The sequence below is a fragment of the Alligator mississippiensis genome, chromosome 15 (assembly GCF_030867095.1).
Source record: "Alligator mississippiensis isolate rAllMis1 chromosome 15, rAllMis1, whole genome shotgun sequence".
Classification (NCBI taxonomy): Eukaryota; Metazoa; Chordata; order Crocodylia; family Alligatoridae; genus Alligator; species Alligator mississippiensis.
This window is the reverse complement of record NC_081838.1, coordinates 23818026-23842459: the sequence shown is the minus strand read 5'-3', so window position 1 is coordinate 23842459 and position 24434 is coordinate 23818026. Positions and strand designations below refer to the sequence as shown.

Below are 24434 nucleotides of genomic sequence, written 5' to 3'. Positions count from 1 at the left end.
GCGTTAGTGCAAGGGGCGGGTCCTCCTGGGGGATACTGGGAGAGTACTGGGACGCGCTGGGGGATACGGGGAGGACGCTAGCCATCAGCGTTGCCACGGGAACAAGGCACAACGTCCCCCTCTGACCGTCAAGCGCGGCAGCCGCGGTCCCTTCACTGCCGTAAAACCCCACCCCTCCAGCCGAGCCGTAAAGCGGCGGCGTCGCGAAGCACTTGCCCTGACTGCGGTAAAGTACCGCGGTGCCGCAAAAGGACCGGCAAGATGGCGGCGCCCACGTCCGGAGAAAGGGGTGGAGGTAGTCCGAGTGCATGGTGAGGGGGAAACGGGGGAGAATTCATTTGGTTCCAAATTAGCCCCTCCTACGGTTTCCATGGTAACGGAAGGCCCGAGCTGCTTAGGCCCATATGGGTTGGGGGAGGGGAATGGACCCCTGGCCACGGGCTGACCCTGCCTGGCAGCCCCACCTCAGCCGAGACAGGGTCAGCCCCATCCTCCCCAGACAGGGTTGCCCCCCACAGCAATGAAACCCACAGCCTTGTTCTTTTTTGGCTTGTTTTTCAATTGAAAAACCATGAGTCCCCCCCTCTCCCCCCCCCCAATTACATTCATAGGCTGCTGTCCCAACAATATCTCCCTTTACAGTACCAGAAAACTTCACAAAATAACACCATCTGCCAACAGGTATGAAAATTAAAAACCCACATCAACAATCCTAGAAAATACATTATTTTTTCCCTATACATTAACAAAATATTGCTAGTTTTGTGATGAACATTAAAAAATATACCCATAAAGAAAACACATCCTTGTTATTGCTAATTTTGCTATGTTAAAAACAAATATGAATAAATCTTTGGTAAACACATCCTTCAAAAGTACATAGGAAAAAGTGCTATTTTTTTCTGTATTTGTTTCAAGTTGGTGTTAGATGCAGCACCAGTTTCCACATGTGCAGTTTGACCCCCTGGCAGACGTGTAAAGACAGCAGGGAGTCAGGTAAACGCCCTGGAGAGGGGCCAGGAGATCCCCTTTCATATTTATGAAGACAAGTCTGGTTTAAAAAGGAAAGTGGGGACAAAAGAACGGAGAATCCCTTGGGTAGAGTGAGACAGGGAGAGGGATTGTCGCAGTGTTTACAGAAAGTGCAGTGAAAGGACCCTCCAGGGAAAAAGAGCCATAGAGAACTGGGGCTGGAAAGGCCACCCCAACCCAGCCCTTGCACTTAGATCACATCCAGTCCAAGCCCTGCCTAAAGCAGCTCCAGCCTTGTGCAAACCAGTCCACGTAAACCCGTATCTGACTTATGAGCAACACAATGGAGCACCAGACGTCACCTCAGCCTCAGGGAAAGCAGGGGGGGGCCACAGCAGCCAATGTCCTGCTGCTGTGAAAGGTTAGTAGTGGACACTTGAGAGACCACAGGCCAAGGCCATGCCCCTGCTGTAGAGGACAAACCCCCTAACTCCAAACCAGCTTAACTGTGGGGCAGGGGGCGGGCAGGGGGGATTCCTTCCTGACCCTGGATCTGGTGTCCATTTGGGGGAGACTTAAAATCCCTTGAGATGCATCTCATGCATGTCTGGGTTGCTTCCCATCAGGCAGAGATCCACCTTCCCGACCCACTACATGATCAGCAGAGCTCAGGGCCAAACTCCTTAGTGCTACTGAATATTGTGTATGTGCGAGAGAAAACATTGTTCACTGCCAGGTTCCTGCACATGATGGGAAGGCTGGAGGCAGATGTCTTCCTAGTGCTATAGCCCCTGGGAAAAGATTTACAAAATGAGTTTATTCCTTCACTTTTAAGTTAACTCCCCACCCCTTGCCAGTGCTTCATAGAAATGGAGTGTATAGGACAAACCCTAGAGGGAGGCCAGAGCAGACCAGACCTGCTGCCGTTGACTCCCCCCATACCTTAGAGACCCCCTTTTGTCAACCTTGGTCCCTGCACACAGATGAAGCCTTTCAGGGTTGTTCTTGGCTCTGAAGCTCTGTGCCCCTTGGGGCTGGGAAAGGTGTAGTGTGGCCACCTCCTGGGAGCCCCATTAGACCCCTGGCAGGGGGTGGAGAAATCCAAGGAAGCAAGCAGAACTCATAAATAACACCAGTCTGGTTGGAAAGAGTTGTCCTGAAGGTGGGGAGGGGGGCCTTCATCCTCTACCTCACGCATATGAGGTAATACGGTATGAATAGCGCAGATAAATTAGCTCTGCTCTGCTGTGTGCTGGAAGTGGAATTTCTCCCCTGGCCACCTGTAATTACAGCACTGAAGACCCAGGTTTCCAGCCCAGAGTGGGGAAGACAAGAAAAGATGCAGCTTGGGTGTGACAGAAATGCTCTAAGCTCCGCATCGATCCACACCTGGGCTAGGACCAGCAGCCCTCTGGGGTCTAGAGAGTGGCAGCGGTGGTGATCTCCTGCAATAGCAAGGCCCGACTACACTGCAGCCACTCTTCTTGAGCTCCTCATCCTCTAGGTAGAAGCAGATCCTAGAGGGGAGGAGATGCTGTTAGATGCTCCCAGCCAGCAGCACATAGCACAACTTCGCTAGTCGCTCCCAGCCCATCTCCAGTGCATCCTGGCACCCAGGTCCCCACCACCGAGCTTGACAGGACACTCACCCAGGCTCGTGCACAGTTGAAAAGGGTTGGACCCACACGCTGTTGTAATGCTCTGACTGCTCCTGCAGGGAGAAATGAGACAGCCCGTGGTGCTGCACATCCACCCCAGAGCCAGCTGCAGCAGGGGCCCCATTATACCCAGCCCCACTGCCCACCCCAAAGCCAGCTGCATCAGCCCTGTACAACCAGCCCCAGTGCCCCACCTGAGACGCAGTATCTCAGCCCCTTGTTACAGCCAGCCATGACACTTCACCCCAGAGCTAGTCGCACTGCCAGCTTTTCCCTTGTATACTTGTCTCATGTCAAAGCTGATCAGTTGCTGACCTCATTCTTTACAGAAGGTGACAGACACATGCAGAGTGGCTGAGGGGGATAGGGCTGGAGACAGCTATCCCTGTGGGGCTGCCCTTTGTAGGAGGAACCGGAGAAGTAGCCACAAACTTGGAGGAGCTGGAAGCTGCAGGAGACAGGGGGACATTCAGGCAGACATGGACCACCCACCCCCATCCCTACCAGACAGCATGTGGGGCAAAACCCCTCCCAGCCGGTAAGACAGCACTGAGGACTAGGTACAGCAGGGAGCTCAACTGCAGCTGACTCGGGGGTGGGCGTTGGCCTAGGTGTAACCCGGCTGGGATGTGGCTGGCTCTGGGGTGATGCTGTAAAACGGGGCTCGGCCTTTCAAACCAAGGTGTCCAGGCTTCCAGCTCTACCCATCAGTCCCTGTTCCTCTCAGAGATGGGAGAGAACCCAGGTGTCCAGACCCCCAGCTCCCCACCATTGCTTACAGGAACTGGAGGAAGGTGTCAGCGTCTTATTCTGTGACTGTGTCACGCATCCCTGATGTCTTACACAGCCACACTGTCACTGCTATCACTGGCACCAGCACCAGGGGGCAGACTGGGAGGGGAAGCAGTGGTAAGAGGCAGCAGCGAATGCAGCACAAGCACCTCTCCTCACTCCTGGGCACCTGCCCCCAGGGGCATATCTAACCCAACCCCTGCCTGAGGCAGCAGGATCAGACCCATGCAGGCCAGACCGCTCCATCCTGTAACTCCTTTCTACAGCTGCTGTCACCCCCAGGCCTTGCCCCCACCCCTGCCCTGGGGACAGCAGGGGGGCCACATCCCCATGTCCTGCTGCTAGGGGGGACATCATACACAAGAGCCTAGGCCCAGGCTGTATCCCCACTGCAGAGGTAGGGGAACCCCCCCAGGCTGGGCAGAGGGCAAATCCCTGCCTGCCTCCAATGGTATGACTCTGAGCAGCGGGGCAAGACCCTTCAGCCAGGACTGTGTAGGGCCAGTCGCAGCAGGAGCACTGGCAGAGCCCAGTCCCCATCCCATCCCAGGTTATAGCCAGCACCCAGAGTCTCTGGTGGGGCCTTAAACCCCACAAAACCCATGCCGGGGGGGGGTGGCAGCAGCATGGCACCAAGCAGGGCCAGGAATCACAATGCCAAGATCGTCACCTACCAACATATTTCTTCCATGGGTTTGGACATGACTGACATTTCTTCTTCAGAATCTCTATCATCTTCGTCTGGTGACTCTGGCCTGTGGCACCCAGGTCCTTCCTGCCAGCACGGGGGAGATCAGGGGTGCTGCAGCCCTACCCCAACACCCCAGAACAGACAGAACACAGGCATCCAGGCCCCCAGGGCTGGGGAGGGACACGAGGCACCCAAGCACCCAGAGAAGGGAAACAGAAACCAGGTACCCGGGCTCCTCCCCAGTGGAGCTGTTAAGGTCATTTGGGGGGAGCGGGGGAAGCTGGACCCAGACAGGCCCCCTATTTGCTGCCCCCCACAACATTAGTGAGGCAAGCACACTGCGTGTATGTGTGCGCGTGCCTAGTGAGGCCACCAGTGCACACGTGTGCGCACATCTAGTGAGGCCACCAGTGTGTGTGTGCATGTGAGTGTCTAGTGAGGTCAGTACACTGTGTACATGTGCCTAGCGAGGCAAGTATACTGTGTGTGCACATAGGTAGTGAGGCAAGCACAGTGTGTGTGTGTGTTCATAGGGTGAGTCCCACAAGCACTCCCCACCATACACATGCACTCCCCCTCACACTGCCATACATGCAGACCCCCACACATCCCAGCTACCCTCACCCACCCCAAACCCCATCCCCACCCCACCACATGCTCCCTCGCCCCATCCCCACCCCATACCTAGCCACCCCCCTCACACACCCACAGCCTCCCCCACATACCCACAGCCCCCCACAAACCTATCCCCACCCCCATGCCCCCTACACCTCCACAGTTTACAAGAGTAAGACTTCATTTTCAGCTATTATATGCAATCACCTCTATGCACACTACACAAACATGTAAATCAGGACAAAACAATTTTTTATAATCAAATAAATGGATGTTTTAGATGTTTGATTTTTAGAATATAATTTGGCATTTTTCTCGTTCTGAGATGGCCAAACCACTGTTTGAAAGGAGTACTTCAGGAGGCAAAGGGTGGGGGTTAGGGGGCAGGGCTTCAGGTCCCAAGATGGCAACCAGGGGGCAGGGATCCCTATTCAGCCCTTAACAGCTTGCCAAAACTGGGTAAGCAGCCCTCTGCCTGGAATAATTGCCTGCCCCTGCCCTATAGAGAACCCAGGGGTTCAGGCACCCAGGCTCCAGCCACAGCCAAGGGCAGAACCCAGGTAGGTGAGCTGGGGAGAGACCCCAGGCATCCAGGCTCCCCCTGCCTGTGCAGGGAGCTGCTGAGTGAGGCAAGCAGTGTGTGGGGGGAACAGCTGGAGCAGAACAGCTAGGCCCTATTCTCTGCCCCCTTCCCCAACACCTGGGAGGGGAGAAGCCTCCTCCCCCCACCCCCAGCTGCATTTGGGGCATATTTTGGTATCCAGAGAGAGGGGATTTTGGTACCGGCTTGTGGTGACCCATTTCCTGTCTGCAGAGCTTGTCTGCTTTTAACCAAGGTCTTGCTGGTTATTTCTGGTCAGGACTGGATTAACTTTTTAGCAGGCTCTAGGCAAACAAAATTGTGTAAAAAGTTGACATTTTTTATCACTTTGTTTTACTCAATAATTCTAATAAGTAAAATAAGCACAACTGGGCCTTCTCCACTAAGGGCCCTAGGCATGTGACTAATTTCATAGTAGCTAGGGTCAAGAGGGACCTGAACAGATCATCTAGCCTGACCCCCTGCCACAGGCAGGAATGAATGCTGGGTTCACAAGACCCCAGACAGGTGATCATCCAACCTCCCCTTGAATTTGCCCAAGGTAGGGGCGAGGACCACTTCCCTGGGAAGTTGGTTCCAGATTCTGGCCACCCTAACTGTAAAATATTGCCTTCTGATCTCCAACCTAAACCTATTCTCCATCAGCTTATGACCATTGTTCCTTGTCACCCCAGGTGGTGCTGGGGAGAAAAGAGCTCTGCCTATTTGCTGTTGATTCCCCCCTGATGAGCTTGTAGGCAGCCACCAGGTCCCCCCTCAGCCTCCTTTTGCTGAGGCTGAACAGGTTCAGGTCCTTCAGTCTCTCCTTGTAGCCCCTGTCCTGCTGCCCTCTCACCAAGTGGGTGGCCCTCCTCTGAACCCTCTCCAGGCTGGCCACATCCCTTTTGAAGTGCGGTGCCCAGTACTGGACACAGTACTCCAACTGCGGCCTGACCAAAGTCGCATAGAGGGGGAGGATCACCTCTCTGGACCGGCTTGAGATGCACCTTTGGATGCATGACAAGGTATGGCTGGCCTTGCTGGCTGCAGTCTGGCACTGGCGGCTCATGTTCATCTTGGAGTCAATAACGACTCCAAGATCCCTTTCCGCCTCTGTGCTTTCAAGAAGGGAACGCCCCAGCTTGTATGTATGCTGTGGATCCCTTCTGCCAAGGTGCAGCACCCTGCATTTGTTTACGTTGAACCCCATCCTATTCTCATCTGCCCACTTTTGTAGTCTGTCTAAATCTAGTTGCAGCCTCTCTCTCCCTTCAAGTGTGTCCACCTCGCCCCACATCTTAGTGTCATCAGCAAACTTGGACAGCGTGCTTTCCACCCCCTCGTCCAAGTTTGTCTATGTCTTACTGTGGCCCTGCCACCAATGCCTGTGTCTGCTGGGTGAGAGTGGGGGGCTGGGGCCCGGATGCTGGGGTTGTCGGGGGGGGGGGGGGGGGAGGGGGGGGACGGGGACCCATAAGGCAATGCAGAAGACCCTAGGGCCTGAGCGAGACTCCACAGGGACTCACCTGGCAGGTGTACACAGTCCTGGGGACCCAGTTCTGGTCACCGCTGTTGTTCACCACGTCTGTGTCCCTAGGATGAAACTGTGCCGGGGTGGGGCTTCGGCATCGAAAGTCTGGCTGCCTGCAGCTGCTTTAAGGTTCACATTCATTAGGACGCCTGCCAAAGGATTTGGAAGCATCTGAAGCCCTAGGCTGGGGTGGAGGATATTTGCTGGAAGTAAGACCACATGTGGTTCTTGAATGACTGTTCTTAAAAAGATCTTCCTAGAGCCACCTCATCCTAGCCTTCAAACAAGCACCGAACCTCGCCAACCTCATCACCAGAAGCAAACTTCCTCAAGCCCAGAACACACCAAAAGGATCCAGACCGTGCCATGACAAGAAATGCAAAACCTGCCAACACATCTCCACCACCCCCACTATTACTTCACCCCACAACAGAGCCATCAGCATTCCTGGATCTTACAGCTGCACCTCCAGGAATGTAATATACCTCATCCAATGCACCAAGTGCCCTGATGGAAGATATGTAGGAGAGACCAAACAACAACTGCGCACCAGAATGAATGCACACCGGAAATCTATCAAAGACAGAAACACTCAATTACCGGTGGGGGCATGTTTCTCACAGGAGGGCCACTCTCTCTCCAATCTCTCAGTCCTGATCCTCAAGGGAAACTTACACACTTCCCAGAGACGAGCCTATGAGCTCCATTTCATCAACTTCCTGGATACTAGAGATCATGGACTAAACATAGGCACTGGATTTTTGACATCTGACTCCCCAGCCTAGCCTCTGGCTTCTTTAATACAGACAATGGATTTTTGATACATTATAATCTGCCTGGCAACTGACTCCCTAGCCCAGCCCAGCCCCTGGCTTCTTTACTTTTCATTCCATCCAGGAAGAGCACACACCAACTGCTGAAACTTCCTTAGCCTGACGAAGGGTTTTGGAACCCGAAAGCTTGCTTAATAACTATTCTCCAACTATTTGGGTTGGTCTAATAAAAGATATCAAATTCACCCAAGGAACCTTGAATGACTCACGAATTTGGAATTGGTTTGGCTGATTTGATGGAAACACAAAAAATTGTCCTTAAAAAAAACAAAATTAAAACAATTCAGTCAGCCTTGTCACATGCCAAATACAAAATTATTGTTTTGGAAGCTTAAATAATTGGATTTCTTGACACTCTGGTACACTGCCAAACCCTACCCTCCAGAAAGTATGTAAATAAGTCTGGAGCAATATCCAAGGGTTTCACCATTTCCTAGGCTCAACACAGCAAAATTCTTGAAATACTTTTTTGAGCTGCTTTTTTTGGAGCTGCTTTTAAAAATTAAATGTTAAAATAAATTAGTTGCTAGGTCCTCAGATCTGTAGGGAAGGCAATTACATGCCTCAGTCTTGGGCAAACCTGGCAGCTGCCCCAGACAGAAAGGGCAGTAATTTTTTTTTCTGTCGTCTGATTATTATTATCATTGTGCCTGGCAAAGGGAGGCCTGATACTAAACGTTTGCCCAGGGCCACCAGGAGTCCAAGTACAGTGCTGTTCCCTACCACACAACCAATGTTTCAGGTGGTTCATTAAAGTGCACTTTCAGACCTGACTTTTTTTTTTTTTTTTTTAACTTTTATTTGACACACCATGGGGCTGCCTTTATTCCTAATGGGTGCAGGCCTTTCTTCTACCGGTGTCTGTGCATGTGTGTCCCCTGGGGGCAGCGTCTCTGTGCATGTCCTGGACACCTGGGGTGTACTGTGTGTGGATGTGTGCGCACACACACACTAGATGCCTCACCTGCATGTGCACATGTGTGCGTGTGCTGACTGTGTGCATGTGCCATATGTGTACGTCTGACAGCTGTGTTGGTATTCATGTGCATGTGTTTTGGGCAATGGGTTCTTGAATGACTCATCGTTTTGACCTCATTTTGAGCTATTATGGAATCCCTTCTACATATACACAGTGCAAGCACACAAGTCAGGAGAAAAATATTGTTAAGCGACACCCCGCCCCCCCCAGCCAAAATAAGTACCTGCCCCTGGCCCAGCAGGTAAGTCTGTGTAGGGGAAGGGCAGGGGGGGGCGGGGGCAGATCAAGGTCCCCACAGTGAGGGAGGGAGTGGGGCTGGGGTGAATGGGGCCCTGGGGCCAGTGCATAGTCGGGGGGGGGGGGGGGGTCACCATGTGGCCATACAGCTCCCAAGGCAGTGGTAGCAGGGCAGAGCCCCAGCCTGCAGTGGGCAGCTTGCCCCCATCCCGTGCACAGATCTGGGGGGCACGTGCCCCCACGCACTGGTACTTGACTCTTATGTGTGTGTGGGGAGTGGGAGGGGAGGAGGGGGGTCACTGACCCCCTCCCGGCCCTTGGGACTTCATGGAGCAGGCGGGCAGCTAGGGGAAGTCAAAGGGGCTTTTACATACAGCCCCCCTGATTTCATGTCTGTGTCCCTGTGCCCTGTTTTGCAATGTGACCCCCCGCCCTTCCTCCTGGTGGCCCCCGCCCTTTTACCCATACAGGCCGCGCTGGCATGCATTGCCCCCATGCACGTTTGCAATGCTACCTCCCCCGAAAAATAAAACTACCGTGCAGGTGTCGAGCCCTTGCAGCCGGGGCGGGGGCGGGGCGCCCGGGGCGAGCGAGCCGGGTGCAGAAACGGCGCGGGGGGGCACCGCGGCCGGGAGCACAAGGCGCTGCCACGGCCGCTACGTAAACCCCACCCGGGTTGGGATGGATCTCTCCGCGCCTTCGCATGCAGCCGGGACTACTTTGCAAAGGGAAGGGGAGCGAAGGCCTCTGTGCAAAGAAGGAAGGGCTTCCGCGGGTCCGGCGCGCTCCCATTGGCTGGCCCCGCCCTGAAACGTCACTGCCTGGAGGGGACTACTTTTTCCGGAGGAGGGACACAGAAAACAAATTTTTTTCCTCTGCAAAAACTTTTCCAGGGCGGCCGGGAAGACGTCGCTTCCTGTCTAGAGCTTGCGGGTCGTGTTGTCCTGCCCAGAGAACGCGGGGTCGGGGCTCTGAGGGTCTCGGCCTCTCCTGGGGGGCCCTTCCCCCGCCTTGTCCCTTGAAAATTCAGGTTGGGAGCGAGCTCGGCAGGTCACACGTAGTCCAGCCCCTGCTCCGGGCAGGACCAGCCCCAACGACATCGTCTCAGCCAGGGCTTTGTCTAGCTGGACCCTAAAAACCTCCAAGGATGGAGACTCCCCCATCTCTCTGGGGAGCCTGTTCCAGCTCTTCACCACCCTCCTCAGGAGAAAGTTTCTATCAATATCCAACCTCAACCTCCCTTGCTGCGGCCTGAGCTGGTTGCTCCTTGTCCTGTCACCTGCCACCACTGAGAATGGCCCAGCTCCAGCCTCTGCAGGGAGTTGAAGGCTGCTATCAAATCCCTGCTCAGTCTGCTCTTCTCCAGACTCAGTCCTAACCCTAACCCTAACTCAGTCAGCCCAGTTCCCTCAGCTTCTCCTCACAAGTCCTGTCCCTGGGTCCCCAGCCATTTTCCTTGCCCTCCACTGGACTCTCTCCAACTTCTCCACGTCTTTCTGTGTGGGGAGCACTTGGCCTGCGTCTCCCCTTCAGGGCATGGGGGAGGCACCTGCCCATCAGCAGCATGGGGTGGGGAGCCGGGAGGGCGTTGCCTTGCCTCCCTTCTGGTCCCTGTGTCCCTGCAGCCAGCTGCCTGCATTGCCGTGGGGAGGGGCAGGGGCACCGACACCTGCTCAGTCTCCAGCCAGGGGCTTGGGGCTGCAGAGGGAGCCTCTTCCTGTCCTGCACAACCAGTGTCAATGGCATCCCCTGGCCTGTGCCCAGGAGACCAAGGCTGTGGTGCTTCCCTGGCTTAGCAGATGGGTGCCTCAGCCTGTTACACGGTGGCCCCCACAGGGTGTCTGGCTCCTGCAGCAGGAGCCCAGCCCTTGCCCCCGGACTGATGCGTGGAGGGAAACCCCGTGCATCTGATACTAGTGGCAACAGCTGTTCTCTCTCTGGCCATGGGTCAACGCACAGGTCCCCAGCTCGTGCCCCCAGGTCTCGGGGGCATCACCGCCCAGGGCAGCACTGGCCAGGGTACCCCCCGGAAATGCCCACCCCCTCCCCCTGTGTCCGGGGTGGTGAGCGCTGCATCTCAGTCCTGCTGCTGGGCAAGACCCAAGCACTGCTGTGGGACACGGCGCCCCTGTCCCTGCCCTGGGACAAAACGTCATCAGTAAACATGTACTGTTTAAATGGTTCCCCCCCCAGTCCTGAAATGTATTATGACTGGCGTAACTGAGGAGATTTAGTTGCAACTTTGTGATGAGATTTAATTGTAACTGTTATTTTTTAAACGGGAGAGAAAGTATTTTATCGATTTAAAAAAATAATAATCCAATTTTAATAAGAAAAAATCTGGTAAAAAAAAAAAAATTGATTCTTATCCACCTTGCAGCCCAGCCTCCTGGCAGGGGTCCTGAGGGTCCCCAGGGGCAGTTGTTCTAACGGGTGTCTCCTCCGTCCCAGGGCATCCTGTGGGACAGGTGAGAGACGGACCGCTGGGATAAGAGCAGGACGGGTGAGCGACCCCTGTACAGGGAAGGAGAAGAAACCTGGCGCTCGGGGAGGGAGGGGCTGACTGACCCTGCTGAGCGGGGAAGGAATTGGGGGGTCAGGGGATGCAGGGGGCACTGATGGGGAGGGGACACTTGGCCCCTGCAGTGTTGGGAGCAAGTCTGGGGGTTCCCCTTGCTCACAGGATCCTTCCCTCTTCCAGAGTCCCACCGGATGCTGATCGTGAGCATTGTTATCAGTGTTGTCGTGCTGGTCCTTGCTGGGACGGGCACAGCTGGATACTTCCACAGTAAGTGCTGGGCGAAGCCCTTGGGGTCAGGCCATGCCCAGGCCTTGGCACGGGGGAGCAGAGAGGGCTCCTCACCGCTGTGCCTGGGACCTGGCGGATGAGGGATTCTCCAGCTGCTCTGGGCTCCCAGGTCTATGTGCCCCCAGGGCGGCAGCAGCCAGACCCCAGCACCAGTGCTGCGAGGCTGCCTTGCTGAGGGCCCTGAGGGCTGCCCTTGGGCTCTACATGGACCGAGCCCCACAGCCCCATCTTCTCCCCGGTGGCAGTGTCCTGACCCCACATCCTGGCCTGAGCCCCCGGCTCTGTGCTGTGCAGGCAGCTCCTTCTGGGCTGTGGCCCCAGGTCGGAGCCGTCCCCAGTTGTGGAAGCAGCAGCAGCAGTTGCTGATCTCTGCCTTCTCTCTGCAGGAAGTCAGGCAGCGGGATACAAAGCAGCGCCTGGTTAGAGCAAAGCCCCCTCCCCTCTCTACTCCTTACTGGTGCTGTGTAGCTCTTTGCAGAGCAACCCCGTCAGCAGACGGCCTTGCCCAGCCCCATGCTGCCTCATTGCAGCTGCCAGATGGTGCCAGGGAGCCTGGGCAGAGCCCTGGGTCCCGCTTCTGTCTGGGGAGTCACAAAGGTGCCCGTCATAGTGGTGTCTATATGTTCTTGCTAGCATTGGCTGGTGTGGGGCATGGGGGGCATTGGGTCCCTGCACTCATGGAGCTCTAACCCCCTCTTCCTTCTCTCTCAGTCTGGACAGCTTGGAGAGAGAAGCCTTGCGGTGCTCCGGTGAGTGTCAGTGTGATAGACCTGACCCAGGTGAGGGGCTGCTGGGGCCTGGGGCAGTGGGTAAAGGGGGTGCTGTGGGCTGGCCCCAGGAAGCAGCCTCAGGACAGGACAGTCCTGCTGTGAGTCTCTCAGCTCCCCAAGTTTGAAGGGTGAAGAACTAGGCTAGGGAGGGACCATCATGGTGCTGGTGTCATCTATACCCTCCGTGCCCGAGTGCCAACGCTGGCCCAGCTGGGAGCTCGGTGGCTCCTGGGGGTGGGTGGGTTTTTAGCATGTGGACCCTGGCCTGGGGGGCTACCTTGCCCCTGCCCTGTCTCCCATGGGCTGGGGCAAAGTTGTTTCCTGGGCTGGCATCAGGTCTCGCCCTGCCTCCTGTGGAGCTGGCAGCTCTGGCTGTGTGTGGGGCCACAGGGCTCCTGGCAATGCCACCCACCATGCGAACCCCTGGGGAGGGGCAGAGGCAGGGGCAGGAGCCAGCTCAGGGGTGCAGTTATCAGTCCCATGACCAGGCCAGGCCCTGCCGGCCAGTGCCTGCTCATCATCACTGCAGGGCAGGGTGAGTGCGAGGAGCCTCTAGCTGCACTGGCATTTGCCTGTGCCCACCTGGCTCCCCTGAACCCAGGATAGGAGTTGCAGGGTGGGGCTGGTAACCTGTTCCTAGTGAGAAAATTCTTCCAAAATCCAACCTCAACTTCCCTTGCTGCAGCTTCAGCCCATTGCTCCTTGTTCTGTCATCTGCCCCCACTGAGAACAGTCCAGCTCCATCCTCTCTGGAGCCACCTTCCAGGGAGTTAAAAGCTGCTATCAAATCCCCCCTCAGTCTTTCCTTCTGCAGAATAAATCAGTCCAGTTCCCTCCGCCTCTCCTCACAAGTCATGTCCCGCAGCTCCTGAACCATTTTTGTTGCCCTCCTTTGGACTCTGTCCAATGTGTCCACATCCTTTCTGTGGTGGTAGTGGGGGGACACAAAACTGGACACAGGACTCCAGATGTGGTCTCCTCAGTGCCGAACAGAGGGGAAGAATCACTGCCCTCCATCTGCTGGCAATGCTCCTACCAATGCAGCCCAGGATACCCTTAGCCTTCTTGGCAACAAGGGCACACTGCTGGCTCCTGTCCAGCTCCTTGTCCCATCTCCTCAGGGCCTGTTCTGCAGAGCTGCTGCCCAGCCAGTTGGCTCCCAGCCTGTCCCGGTGCAGGGAATTGTCCCATCCTCAGTGCAGGACTTTGCACTTGTCCATGTTGAACAAACCCCTTATACAACAAGGATTGTACAGACCCAGCTGTTCTGATCCAGCTGTTGCCCCCCAGCCTCAGACAACTTTAGGAGCTCACCTGTGAGGGGGGAGTGGAGCAGAGCCCAGACGCCTGAGTTCTCTATAGGATATGGAGGGGCCTGGGAGGCTGCACATCTGGGTGCCCTTGGAGGGCAGGGGGCTGGGGATGAGAGCAGGGGGGTGATGAGACTATTCTCCCCCATTGAGGGGGCTGGGGACAGGGCAAGGGGCACCAGTAACCTCCCCATGTACCCCCGCAGAGCTGGCTACATCTAGAGCCCATCATGCCCAGAGCCACCCGCACCCCAGTCCTGGGTGAGGGGCTGCACTGTGCCCTGGGAGGTGGCAACATAGAAGAAGAAAGGAAGCCTTGCAGTGCTCCGGTGAGTGTCAGCATGATGGAACCGACCTGGGGAAGGACACTGGGGCCTGGGGTGTTGGATAAAGGGGGGGGCTGTGGGCTGGCCCCAGGAAGCTGCCTCAGGGCAGGACAGTCCTGCTGCAGGTCTCTCAGGTCCCTGAGTTTGAAGGGTGAAGAACCAGGCTAGGGAGGGACCATTGTGGTGCTGGCACTATCTGTACCCTCTGTGCCCGGGTGCCAGTACTGGCCTGGCTGGGAGCTTGGTGGCTCCTGGTGGTGGGTGGGTTTTTAGCATGTGGACCCCTGGCCTGGGGGGCTACCTTGCCCCTGTCTCGTCTCCCATGGGCTGGGGCAGGGCTGTTTCCTGGGCTGGGGTCAGGTCTCACCCTCCCACCTGTGGAGCTGGCAGCTCTGGCTGCATGTGGGACCACAGGGCTCCTGGCAATGCCACCCTCTGTACAACCCCTTGGGGAGGGGCAGAGGCAGGAGCAGAAGCCAGCTTGGGGGTGCAGCTACCAGACTTGTGACCTGGCCAGGCCCTGCCAGCTGGTGCATGGTCACCGTCGCTGTGGAACAAGGTGAATGCAAAGGGCCTCCTAGCTGTGCTGGCAGCTGTTCATGCCCACCTGGTGCTCCTGAGACACCTCCCCTCTCTGAGCTAGCCCTGAGACCTCCAAGTCACCCCAGGCTGGGCAGCCGAGGGGGCCGAGTGCCAGGAATGCTGCATGGCTGGGTCTGTGCCAGCCCCTGTGCTCCTGGGGGATAGGGGCAGAGCAGGGGTGTCCGTCTTCCGCCCTAGGCAGCCTGGGCTCTGGGCCTGCGTGTCTCAGGAAGGGGCTGCAGCCTGGGCAGTGCCGGGAGCAGAGCTGGTGCAGCACAGGGGACCCAGCAGTGGGAGGTGTGTTGGGAAGGGACATTTCCTTCCCTTGGGGCTGGGAGTGACCCCGGGTGCAACTGAGTGCTGAGTCAGTGCTTGCCTGGTGCTGCTGTCCCTCCAGCTGCTACATCTCCTGTGTCTCATTCCCACAGGTAAGCGGAGCCTGCGATGACTGTGAAAGCTTGGCTGGACCTGCATGTAAAATCTAAATGACCAAATAAAAATAACAGTGCATCTTGCACAAGAATGCAAGATCATGGCTTGGACCATGCAAAAGAAAGCAATCCCAATTAATTTAATCTTCTGTGCTAGTTCGAAATGTACCCAGAGTTTTATTATGCCAAATCATCATAGCGTTTGTAATCACTTGAAATGTTAATAGCTAGGAAAGAAACCCTCCTGTGAAAAAGAGAGTGGCTGGGGAAAAACTGGGTTTTGGTGACAAGACTGTCACAAGAAGATCAGTCTCCGTTAATGGTTGCAACCCATCAGGCATAGAAGTGGAGCTTGCGGCACCCAGGAATACCAGACCCCTGCCATAAGATAATAACAGTCATAATGAAGGCCAGGGCAAGAGTGGATGAGGATGGAGAAGCGCTATCAAGAAGAACAAATAGTTGCTCCGCTGGTGGTTGCCATCCACTAGGCATTGAGTTAGATAGACCTCAACCCTCTACCTCACCTGAACCAAAAAATAAAATTGATGGTTCCTCAAAAAGGAAAATTGTTGGTAGAGAGCGGACACACTCATCACATGTATAACAAAGCAATGAGAGGGGCCCAGACTGCCTGAGCTGGTGTAACCAATGCCAGGAGCTTGGGGAATAAACTGGAGGAACTGGTCCTCCTGCTAAACAAGAATGACTATGATCTCATAGGGATAATGGAGACCTGGTGGGACTCCACCTATGACTGGGCCACAGGTATAGACGGCTATACCTTGTACAGGAGAGACTGTGTAGACAAAAGGGGCAGGGGTGTAGCATGCTATGTCAAGGAAAGCTACACATCCCTGCAAGCTGACATTGGCGACCAAGGTAGACGACTAGAGACTCTGGGTTAAAATTTGTGGTGAACAAGGCACAGGAGACATAGTGGTGGGAGTCTACTACAGACCTCCTACCCAGGATCAAGAGCTCGACCAGGAATTCGCCAAGGAACTGGCTGAGGCTGCACGCTCCCGGTGCATGGTTGTCATGGGAGACCAACTACCCTGACATCTTGTGGGAAGAGCACTTGGCCAAATCTGAACGGTCGCAAAGCTTCCTTGTGTGTGGATGAACTCTATCTGACTCAAGAAGTCTGTGGACCGACAAGAGGCAAAGTGCTGCTCGACCTGGTTCTAGCAACAGGGGATGACTTAATCAGTGACCTAACAATCCAAGGGAAGCTGGGAGACAGTGACCATGAGCTGATCACCTTCACCATCTGCCGTAAAGCTGGCAAGTCAGTCAGCAATGCAGAAGTCCTTGACATCAGGAAAGCTTACTTTGACAAGCTCAGGAGGCTTGTTGGAAAGGCCCTAAGGGACCACAATCCAAAGGCGATGGGAGTTCAGGACGAGTGGTTGCTCCTCAAGGGAGCGATCCTGGAAGCACAAGCAATGTCTATTCCGTCTCAGAGGAAAGGCAGCAAAAGGGCACAGCAGCCCCCTTGGCTCTGCAGAGAACTAGTGGACCTCCTGTGTCTAAAAAGAAAGACCTACAAAGGATGGAGGATGGGATCCACCTCCAAGGAGGAATACTCTGCACTGGTCTGGACCTGTAAGGAGTGAACCAGGAAATTCAAGGCTGCAACTGACCTCCAACAGGCTTCACATATCAAAGACAATAAAAAGTCCTGTTTTAGATACATGGGGAGCCAGAGGAAAAGCAAGGGCAACATTGAACCCCTGCTAAACCATACGGGACAGCTGACAACTGACGCCCAGGAAAAAGCCAACCTGCTTAATGGGTATTTTGCATCAGATTTTCACCAGCCCCAGGGGACGGCCCTGTTCAATACGGTACGGGACGGCCAGGGTGAGGGAGAATTGTTACCCTTCATCAATGTTGACCATGTGAAGGAACACCTTGAGAGGCTGGACACCTTCAAGTCAGCTGACCCAGGCAGTTTACACCCCAGAGTACTGAAGGAGCTGGTGAGCAACATAGCTCAGCCCCTGGCACGGATCTTTGAGAACTCGTGGCGTTCAGGTAAAGTGCTCGACGATTGGAAGAAGGCCAGTGTGGTGCCTATCTTCAAGAAAGGGAGGAGAGTAGATCAAGAACTACAGGCCCATCAGCCTGACCTTTATCCCAGGGAAGATCCTGGAAAAAATTATCAAAGAGGCCATTCTTGATAACTGGCTGATGGCAACATCCTGAGGGGTAGCCACACGGGTTTGTTGTGGGTAAGTCTTGCCTGACCAATCTCATCTCCTTCTATGACTAGGTGACCTATCACCTGGACAAGGGAGAAGAGATTGACGTTATATATCTTGTTTTTAAAAAAGCCTTCTATCTGGTATCCCATGATCATCTCATAGAAAAACTGGCCAACTGCAGCATCGGCTACATCACAGTCCAATGACTGGGGAATTGGCTCCAAAGTCGGACCAAGAGAGTGGTAGTTGACTGAAGTCAATCGTTGTGGTGCACCGTGACCAGTGGGGTCCCTCAAGGCTCCGTCTTTGGGCCTGTAATCTTTAACATCTTTATTAATGATGTGGATATTGGTATCAGAAGCGGACTGGCCAAGTTCACCGATGACACCAAACTTTGGGGTAAAGCGTCTGCACCCGAGGACAGGAGGGTGATCCAGGCTGACCTGGACAGGCTCAGAAAATGGGCAGACAAAAACCTGAAGGCGTTCAACACCGAAAAATGCAAAGTACTCCACCTTGGGAAGAAAAACCCGTAGCATGCTTATAGGCTTGGCAGTGCTATGCTTGCTAGCATCACGGCCAAAAGGGACTTGCGGGTCATGATTGACCACAAGATGAATATGAGCCACCAATGTGATGTTACAGCTAGTAAAGCAAGCAAAACTCTGGCTTGCATGCATAGATGCTTCTCAAGCAAATGCCAGGATGTCATCCTCCCGCTGTACTCAGCCTTGGTGAGGCCGCAGCTGGAGTACTGCATCCAAGTCTGGGCTCCACAGTTAAAAAAGGGCATGGAGAAGCTTGAGAGAGTGCAGAGGAGAGCCATGCACATGATCAGAAGGCAGGAGAACAGGCTCTATGATGAGAGGCTGAGAGCCATGGGACTCTTTAGTCTGGAAAAACACAGGCTCAGGGGGGACCTGGTGGCTGCCTATAAGTATATAAGTGGTGTGCACCAGGATCTGGGGGAACACCTGTTCACCAGAGCGCCCCAAGGGATGACAAGGTCCAATGGTCACAAACTCCTCCATGACCGTTTCAGGCTGGACATAAGAAAGAACTTCTTTACTGTCCGAGTTCCCAAGGTCTGGAACAGACTGCCGCCGGAGGTGGTGCAAGCACCTGCTTTGGACTCCTTTAGAAGAGGCATTTGGACATTTATCTTGCTGGGATCCTTTGACCCCAGCTGACTTCCTGCCCTGGGGCGGGGGCTGGATTCGATGATCTTCCGAGGTCCCTTCCAGCCTTAATGTCTGTGCAATCTATGAAACTAGAGAAAGCAGAAAACTACATATATGAGACCTGGAAGCTAACTCCTCTGCTCCAGCCCGTTGTTTTGAGGCAAATTTGCACGCTTGCAGAGCAGCCTCATCACAACAGAACCTCCTTACCCAGGAGAATCTTTCTACCACCAATCCTCATGTGCAATATGGAACATCTTAACAAGAAAGAAGCAAAATTCAACATCCTGCTTCCCATCAGATACCTCTGAGATAAATAGAGGGCTGCAACTTCTATCCAAGCCTAATTTGCATGAAATTAACTTTTCTACCCAGGAGAACTTACACCACTCTCCAGCTCTTCTGTGCAATATGAAGTTTAATTTCTACCTAGGATGAATTTTACAATCTTTGCATTCTCCTTTGCCCGAGGAAGGGTACATGAGCCTGACAGCTTGCAGATAAATAATTTTTTTTGCAACTATCTAGTTGGTCTAATACAAGATATCGCCTCCACCACACTGACTCCAGAGGACTAAATATGCATTCCAAAGCAGAACCAGTAAGAGGTGAAAGACTGAAATGCACTAAATACCCTTGCTCCTGCCTTTTGTTTCAAGACAAATTTGCAGGTTCCCAGAGCACAGAGATGCCTCAACACAAGAGAAATTCTTTATCCAGGAGAGCCTTCCATCTACCCATCTTACTGTGAAATATGAAACATCATAACCAGAGGGAAACATAATTCAACATCCTGCTTGCCATTAGACAACTCCAAGGTAAATAGACTGCTCTTTTTTTGGAGCCTAATTTGCACAAAATGAACTTTTCCAACCAGGAGATCTCACACCACCTTTGGGTCTCCTGTGACACATGAATTTTCATTTCCACCTAAGAGAAATTCTGCAATTTTTGCATTCTCCTAGGCCTGAAGAAGGGTGTGTGTGCCCAAAAGCTTCCAAATAAGGACTTTGTTTTTGCAACTATCCAGCTGGTCTAATCTCTACCAATTGTTCTGATTCCTAAATGCAGAACGTGAGGAACATGAGCATGTTATACATGACTATAAACAATTCTGAGTTAACACATCCCACCTTAATTAAGGCATTCTCAAACAGCCATTCAGTGTCTGCCTGAGGTTTTGCAAATGTCTCCATCATGCAGACTATTGTCAATGTAAATCCTACCCCATTGTTAAAACAGCTACCCAATGATCAATGCCCCAAGGTATCCCGATCAGTCAATCAAAACCCACCACATTTGATTGACTTCTAACCTCGGGGCCGATCACAAACTTGCAAAAACAAATTTCACACCTAGACAATCCAAAACAGAATCCGCACAGTTGGCAATTATAATGTGATGGTCCCACCCTCAGCTTTGTCTGGACTTTAATCGAGCAGCTATCAAGGGGAAATGCATTGAAGTGACACAATTAAACAGTATAAGAGCAAAACAGAATTCCAGAAAGGTGTGCACTCCAGGAGAAACAGAGAAATCACTACAACATTGCACCCAGCTCTTCACAGCAAAGGACCCCACTCAGTGAAAGCTGTAAAGAAACTGCTTCCTGCCCTGTCTTCGTGAGAAAACACTCCTTCAGCTAAACATGTACTCAGACTTTGGTGATAGATCGTTTATTGAATATTGAAAAGGAGTCTTAAAAGTTTTATAGGGTGTTGCGGTATTATTCTTGAAGTTCTTCTGGTCTGAATCAAATAAGGTGTTACGTCAATACTTAATTGCACTACATTTAAATTCTGCCTTTAACTGCAACACTTGCACCTTGTCCTCAGGGTCCTGTAGAAGAAGAGACGGAACAGCACACAGCAGTGTGCTGCAGCTCCTTTCCATCTTCCAAGCACCTTTGTTTTTGCTTGGAATTTGCCAGAGCAAGGCTGTGGGACAGCAAGTAGCTTGCATGTGTAATTAAAACCACTTGGCTGCTGCCTGCCTGGGCAATGTCTGTTGCGGGGGGTTGGGGATTACTTGTACCTGATCAGCTGGTTGCTGATCGTGGACTATAGTTCATTATTTTGTATTTTAGGCAGTAGGCAGAGGTGAGATGCCCTCGGAAATGATTCTGAAATGGCAGTGACCAGGCCTGCACTGACCTGGGCAGTGTGGGGATCGTGCCCTAGAGCCCCCCTTGCTTGCTCTGTCCCTGAGCCAATTGTGCAGCTCACAGCTACATCTGTAGCGACTGAGCTGCTCTTCAACTTCCACCATTGCTTTTTGGTGTCCTGGTTTGCCCAGTGCACAGCACACCTGCTCGCCGCAGTTTGGGGGCTGACACCAGGGCAAGGCCATGGCTCCAATGGGTGGAGTCTTTTCCTCCCTCTTTTATCTTTTCTTTCCTGTTGTGAATGTGGCACGGAGAGCTTTAGAGCCCGTGGCAGGTTAAGGAGCTGTGTCCTGTGTAGTGTCAGGGCTGCCGGTAGTGCTGTGTCAAGATTATGGTTTGTCTGGGACCATTTGGACAGGGCTGACCTGCCTCAGGTAGGGGCTTGATGAGATGGTACCTCTAGGGGGTCCTTCCAAGCCTCACTTCTCCAGGATGTTTAGGATTTCTCTGGGACAGATTGTAAGGTCTTGGACTGGGCATGTGCAGCAGTCAGCTCAGGTAAGATTATTCTAGCAAGAGGGAACGCTTGCCTTTTGCTGACATAAGCAATCTAGTTTTGCTGTCGAGTGTGTATAGAGGCAGATTTCCATCTGTGAAGTGGTGTGGTGCCGTGTGTGGTAGTGTGCGCACAGACATTTGATTAGACAGGACATGGTCCGAGCCAGCGTTTGATATTGTAGATTTATGGTGGGAACTGCTGCAGACTATATCAAGTAAGTGAGAATTTGACTGGACAGTATACTGTCTGAGCATGAGTTGGAGACAAAATTTTGTGAGTGGGCTGCAGTGAGAAGTGATCAGAGGAGTAAAAAGGGGTAATTTAGGGGTCTCAGAGTCTGAGTTTAGCTTGTGTTTGGGGGGTTTCTGTTCCAGAGAGACTCTGATCTGTGCTGTGCTGATCCTGTTGCTGTCCGTAGGCATTTGTGCACAACAGCATTTAACTGGGTGGCACTCACGTGAGCTCTTAGAGCATCGAACTTCAACATAGCTCTTTTTTAAATGATTCCTCGGTGGTTCTCTGCGTGTTTTTCCTAAAGCTGCAGGCATCATAACTTCTGGTAAAGTGTCACCTGATCTTGGACTGGGAGGGCTTGGCCTACGCAAGCCTCACCTGGGCGTGCTAACGTCACCCAGGTAGGACGTCCCGTGTTGCCCGGGTGACGTCAGCGCGCACCCCACATGCGGCGCCCAGCCCAGACCCAGGCCGGGCGGAAGTGGGGATGCGCCCCGCCTCGAGGGGCACTCCTTTTCTCGCCCTGCGCAGGCGCACGCCTAACGTTGCATCAGGGCGCGCTGACGTCAGGCGTATTCACCACCCCGCCGTAAAGTAGCAGGGTGCTGTCGCACTGCCCGGCAAAATGGCGGCGGCGGTGGTGATGGGGCAGGCTGCCCTCGGGGCGCGGCACCCCGACTGGGCCGCGCGGGCCGTCAGCACCGGGGTGCGCCGCGGGGAGCGAGCGCGTGGGGTCCTGGGGGAGCGGGCGGGGGTCTATGAGGGTCCCCAGGGCCTGGCTGGGGGTGCTCTAGGTGGGGAGCAGCACAGCAGGGAGCCCCGGTCCTGCCCGGGCAGCCCACGTGCCCCCCCGGGCTCCAGCGCCCCGCCTTCCCGTTGTTAAAGGCGGGGTCACGGTGTGGGACGATGCCAGGGGCAGAGGGGCGGGCGGGGGTGGGAGCCCGGGCCAGTGCGCGGAGCCTCCCTCCAGGCTGTGGGCCCAGCGTGGATCTCTCCCTCCGCAGACGACCATCATGGCGGTGGAATTTGCTGGGGGGGTCGTCATCGGTGCGGACTCACGGACCACCACGGGGTGAGTGCAGGCAGGAGGGCGGTAAGGGGGTGTCTTGCCTCAGGTCTGACCGGCCCCACCACCCCCAGGGCCTACATTGCCAACCGGGTGACGGACAAGCTGACCCCGATCCACGAGCGGATCTACTGCTGCCGCTCGGGCTCCGCCGCCGACACGCAGGCCATCGCCGACGCTGTCACCTACCAGCTTGGCTTCCACAGGTACCCCCCGAGGTCCAGGGTGTGGACCCTTGGCACCACCTGCAGTCAGGCGGTGCTCCTGGATCAGGGTCCAGCACCCACCTCTGCCCCCTCCTATCCTTCCACAGCATCGAGCTGGATGAACCCCCTCTAGTGCACACAGCCGCCAGCCTCTTCAAGGAGATGTGCTACCGCTACCGTGAGGACCTCATGGCCGGGATCCTCGTGGCTGGCTGGGACCCACGCCGTGGTGGGCAGGTGAGGTCCTGGTCCAGCCAGCTCTGGGAGGCGTCGTTGCCCTACTCAGAGCTAACTGCAGCAGGGGTCTCTTGCGCCCAGTGCAGCCCCATTGCCCCCAGCCGCAGCCAGGTAGAGCCATGATGCCCCCCTCAACTTCCCCAGGTGTACTCTGTGCCCATGGGCGGGATGTTGACACGGCAGCCGGTCTCAGTGGGTGGCTCTGGCAGCTCCTACATCTACGGCTACGTTGATGCCAACTACCAGCCGGGCATGAGCAAGGAGGAGTGCCTGCGCTTCGTTGCTAATGGTAACACCCCCCAGGATCCAGGCATCTGGGATCTAGTTTGGGGCCAGGTGGTAGGCAGACCCAGGCATCCAGGGAGGTGTTGGAAGGGCACTGCCTTGAGTTGGGGAGAGGGGAACTCAGGGGTCCAGGGTGGTTATAGGGGAAAATTGGAGAGGGTGTTGGGACCCAGGCTTCTGGGGCAGCGGGTGGAGGTGGGGTACTAGGGCAGGCTGGATGGTCCTGGGGGGGGTATGGGATGGGATCCAGGTAAGGCAGGAGAGGTGGGGAAGATTGTGGGGAAGAACCTGGAAGCTGGGTGGCTGTTAGAGGTTCTTGGGGGTGGGGTTGCAGTGGATCTAGCGGTTCAGGTGCTGACTGCCCTCCCTCTCACAGCACTGGCGCTGGCCATGGAGCGGGACGGCTCGAGTGGCGGTGTGGTGCGGCTGGCAGCCATCACCGAGCGTGGGGTCGAGCGCCAGGTGCTGCAGGGGGACAAGCTCCCACGCTTCTCATCTGCTTGAGACCAGCGCCCCCCGGGGGCCCAATAAACTGCTCTTGGAACCTTTCCATGGCTGTATCTGCGTGCTCTGTGCTGGGAGCCTGGATGCCTGCGTTCTCTGGCTATGGGAAGGGGTGGGGGGGCTCTCTTAGCTGGGCTGGTGCCCCTCACTCCTGCCCTGTAGGGCCTGCCTTTTTCACCACATGGTCAAGCTCTGTCCCCCTTGAAACTAAGGAGGGAAATACCTCCCTTATGTCCTCCCCTTGTATGCATGCAATTGCAGCTGTCCTGTGCTGCCCCTGGCACATGTGCAGTAATGTCCAGCTCCTTGGCAGCTGTGTGGTGCCTACGCTGCCTGGTTGAGCTGCTTCCAGAGTGTGATGTGGCTCCATGGTTACTGCTGCCTTGGCCTAGCCCAGCCACAGATGGGAGTGTTTCCAGGGGAATTGTCCCATGCACCCAAGAAATAAGCCAGAAACAGCAAACCCCATGCAGCAGTGATGTCACTAGGCAATTTCAGTGGAGATCCTTAGGACCACAAACCCGTGCTCAATGCTAGATGGCAAGGCAGGGGCAGGGGCCTGTGGGGCAGGAGTGAGGAGCACTGACAGGGGCTGCAGGTCAGGAGTGGGGCACCCACCTCTGCCCCCTTCCCCCAGCATTGAGCTGAATGTGCTACCTCTGGTGCTCTCAGCCCATCTCTTCACCACTACTTTCTGGAGTTCAATGCCAGCAACTTTGTGGCCGGCTGGGA

General features: G+C 54.7%; 1 protein-coding gene and 1 long non-coding RNA gene across 4 annotated transcripts; both read left to right on the top strand.

The window, feature by feature from the left end:
• The first annotated feature begins 9724 nt into the window (after positions 1-9724).
• On the top strand, positions 9725-20532 carry LOC132245496 (uncharacterized). 3 transcript variants are annotated; one of them, XR_009457223.1, is made up of 6 exons: positions 9725-9918; positions 11269-11391; positions 11590-11676; positions 12409-12476; positions 13984-14106; positions 15114-20532. It is a non-coding gene; the product is annotated as an uncharacterized LOC132245496 (long non-coding RNA). The 3 variants fall into 3 exon arrangements; XR_009457222.1 differs by having other exon boundaries at positions 9727-9918; positions 12409-12446; XR_009457224.1 differs by having other exon boundaries at positions 9728-9918; positions 11340-11391; positions 12409-12446.
• A 1465-nt stretch (positions 20533-21997) lies between these two features.
• Positions 21998-23746, top strand: PSMB6 (proteasome 20S subunit beta 6). The gene is made up of 6 exons (XM_006262897.4): positions 21998-22110; positions 22409-22476; positions 22545-22676; positions 22784-22913; positions 23058-23202; positions 23575-23746. Exons 1-6 carry the CDS (start codon positions 22030-22032, stop codon positions 23700-23702), a joined length of 684 nt encoding a protein of 227 aa, XP_006262959.1. The 5' UTR covers positions 21998-22029; the 3' UTR covers positions 23703-23746.
• The last annotated feature ends 688 nt before the right edge of the window (positions 23747-24434 follow it).

Coding starts and splice junctions, on each gene's coding strand:
- PSMB6 (XM_006262897.4), top strand. CDS start 22,030: ATGGCGGCGGCGGTGGTGATGGGGCAGGCTGCCCTCGGGGCGCGGCAC. Junction 22,111..22,408: donor CGCGGGCCGTCAGCACCGGG/GTGCGCCGCGGG, acceptor CTCCCTCCGCAG/ACGACCATCATGGCGGTGGA. Junction 22,914..23,057: donor ACCCACGCCGTGGTGGGCAG/GTGAGGTCCTGG, acceptor CAACTTCCCCAG/GTGTACTCTGTGCCCATGGG.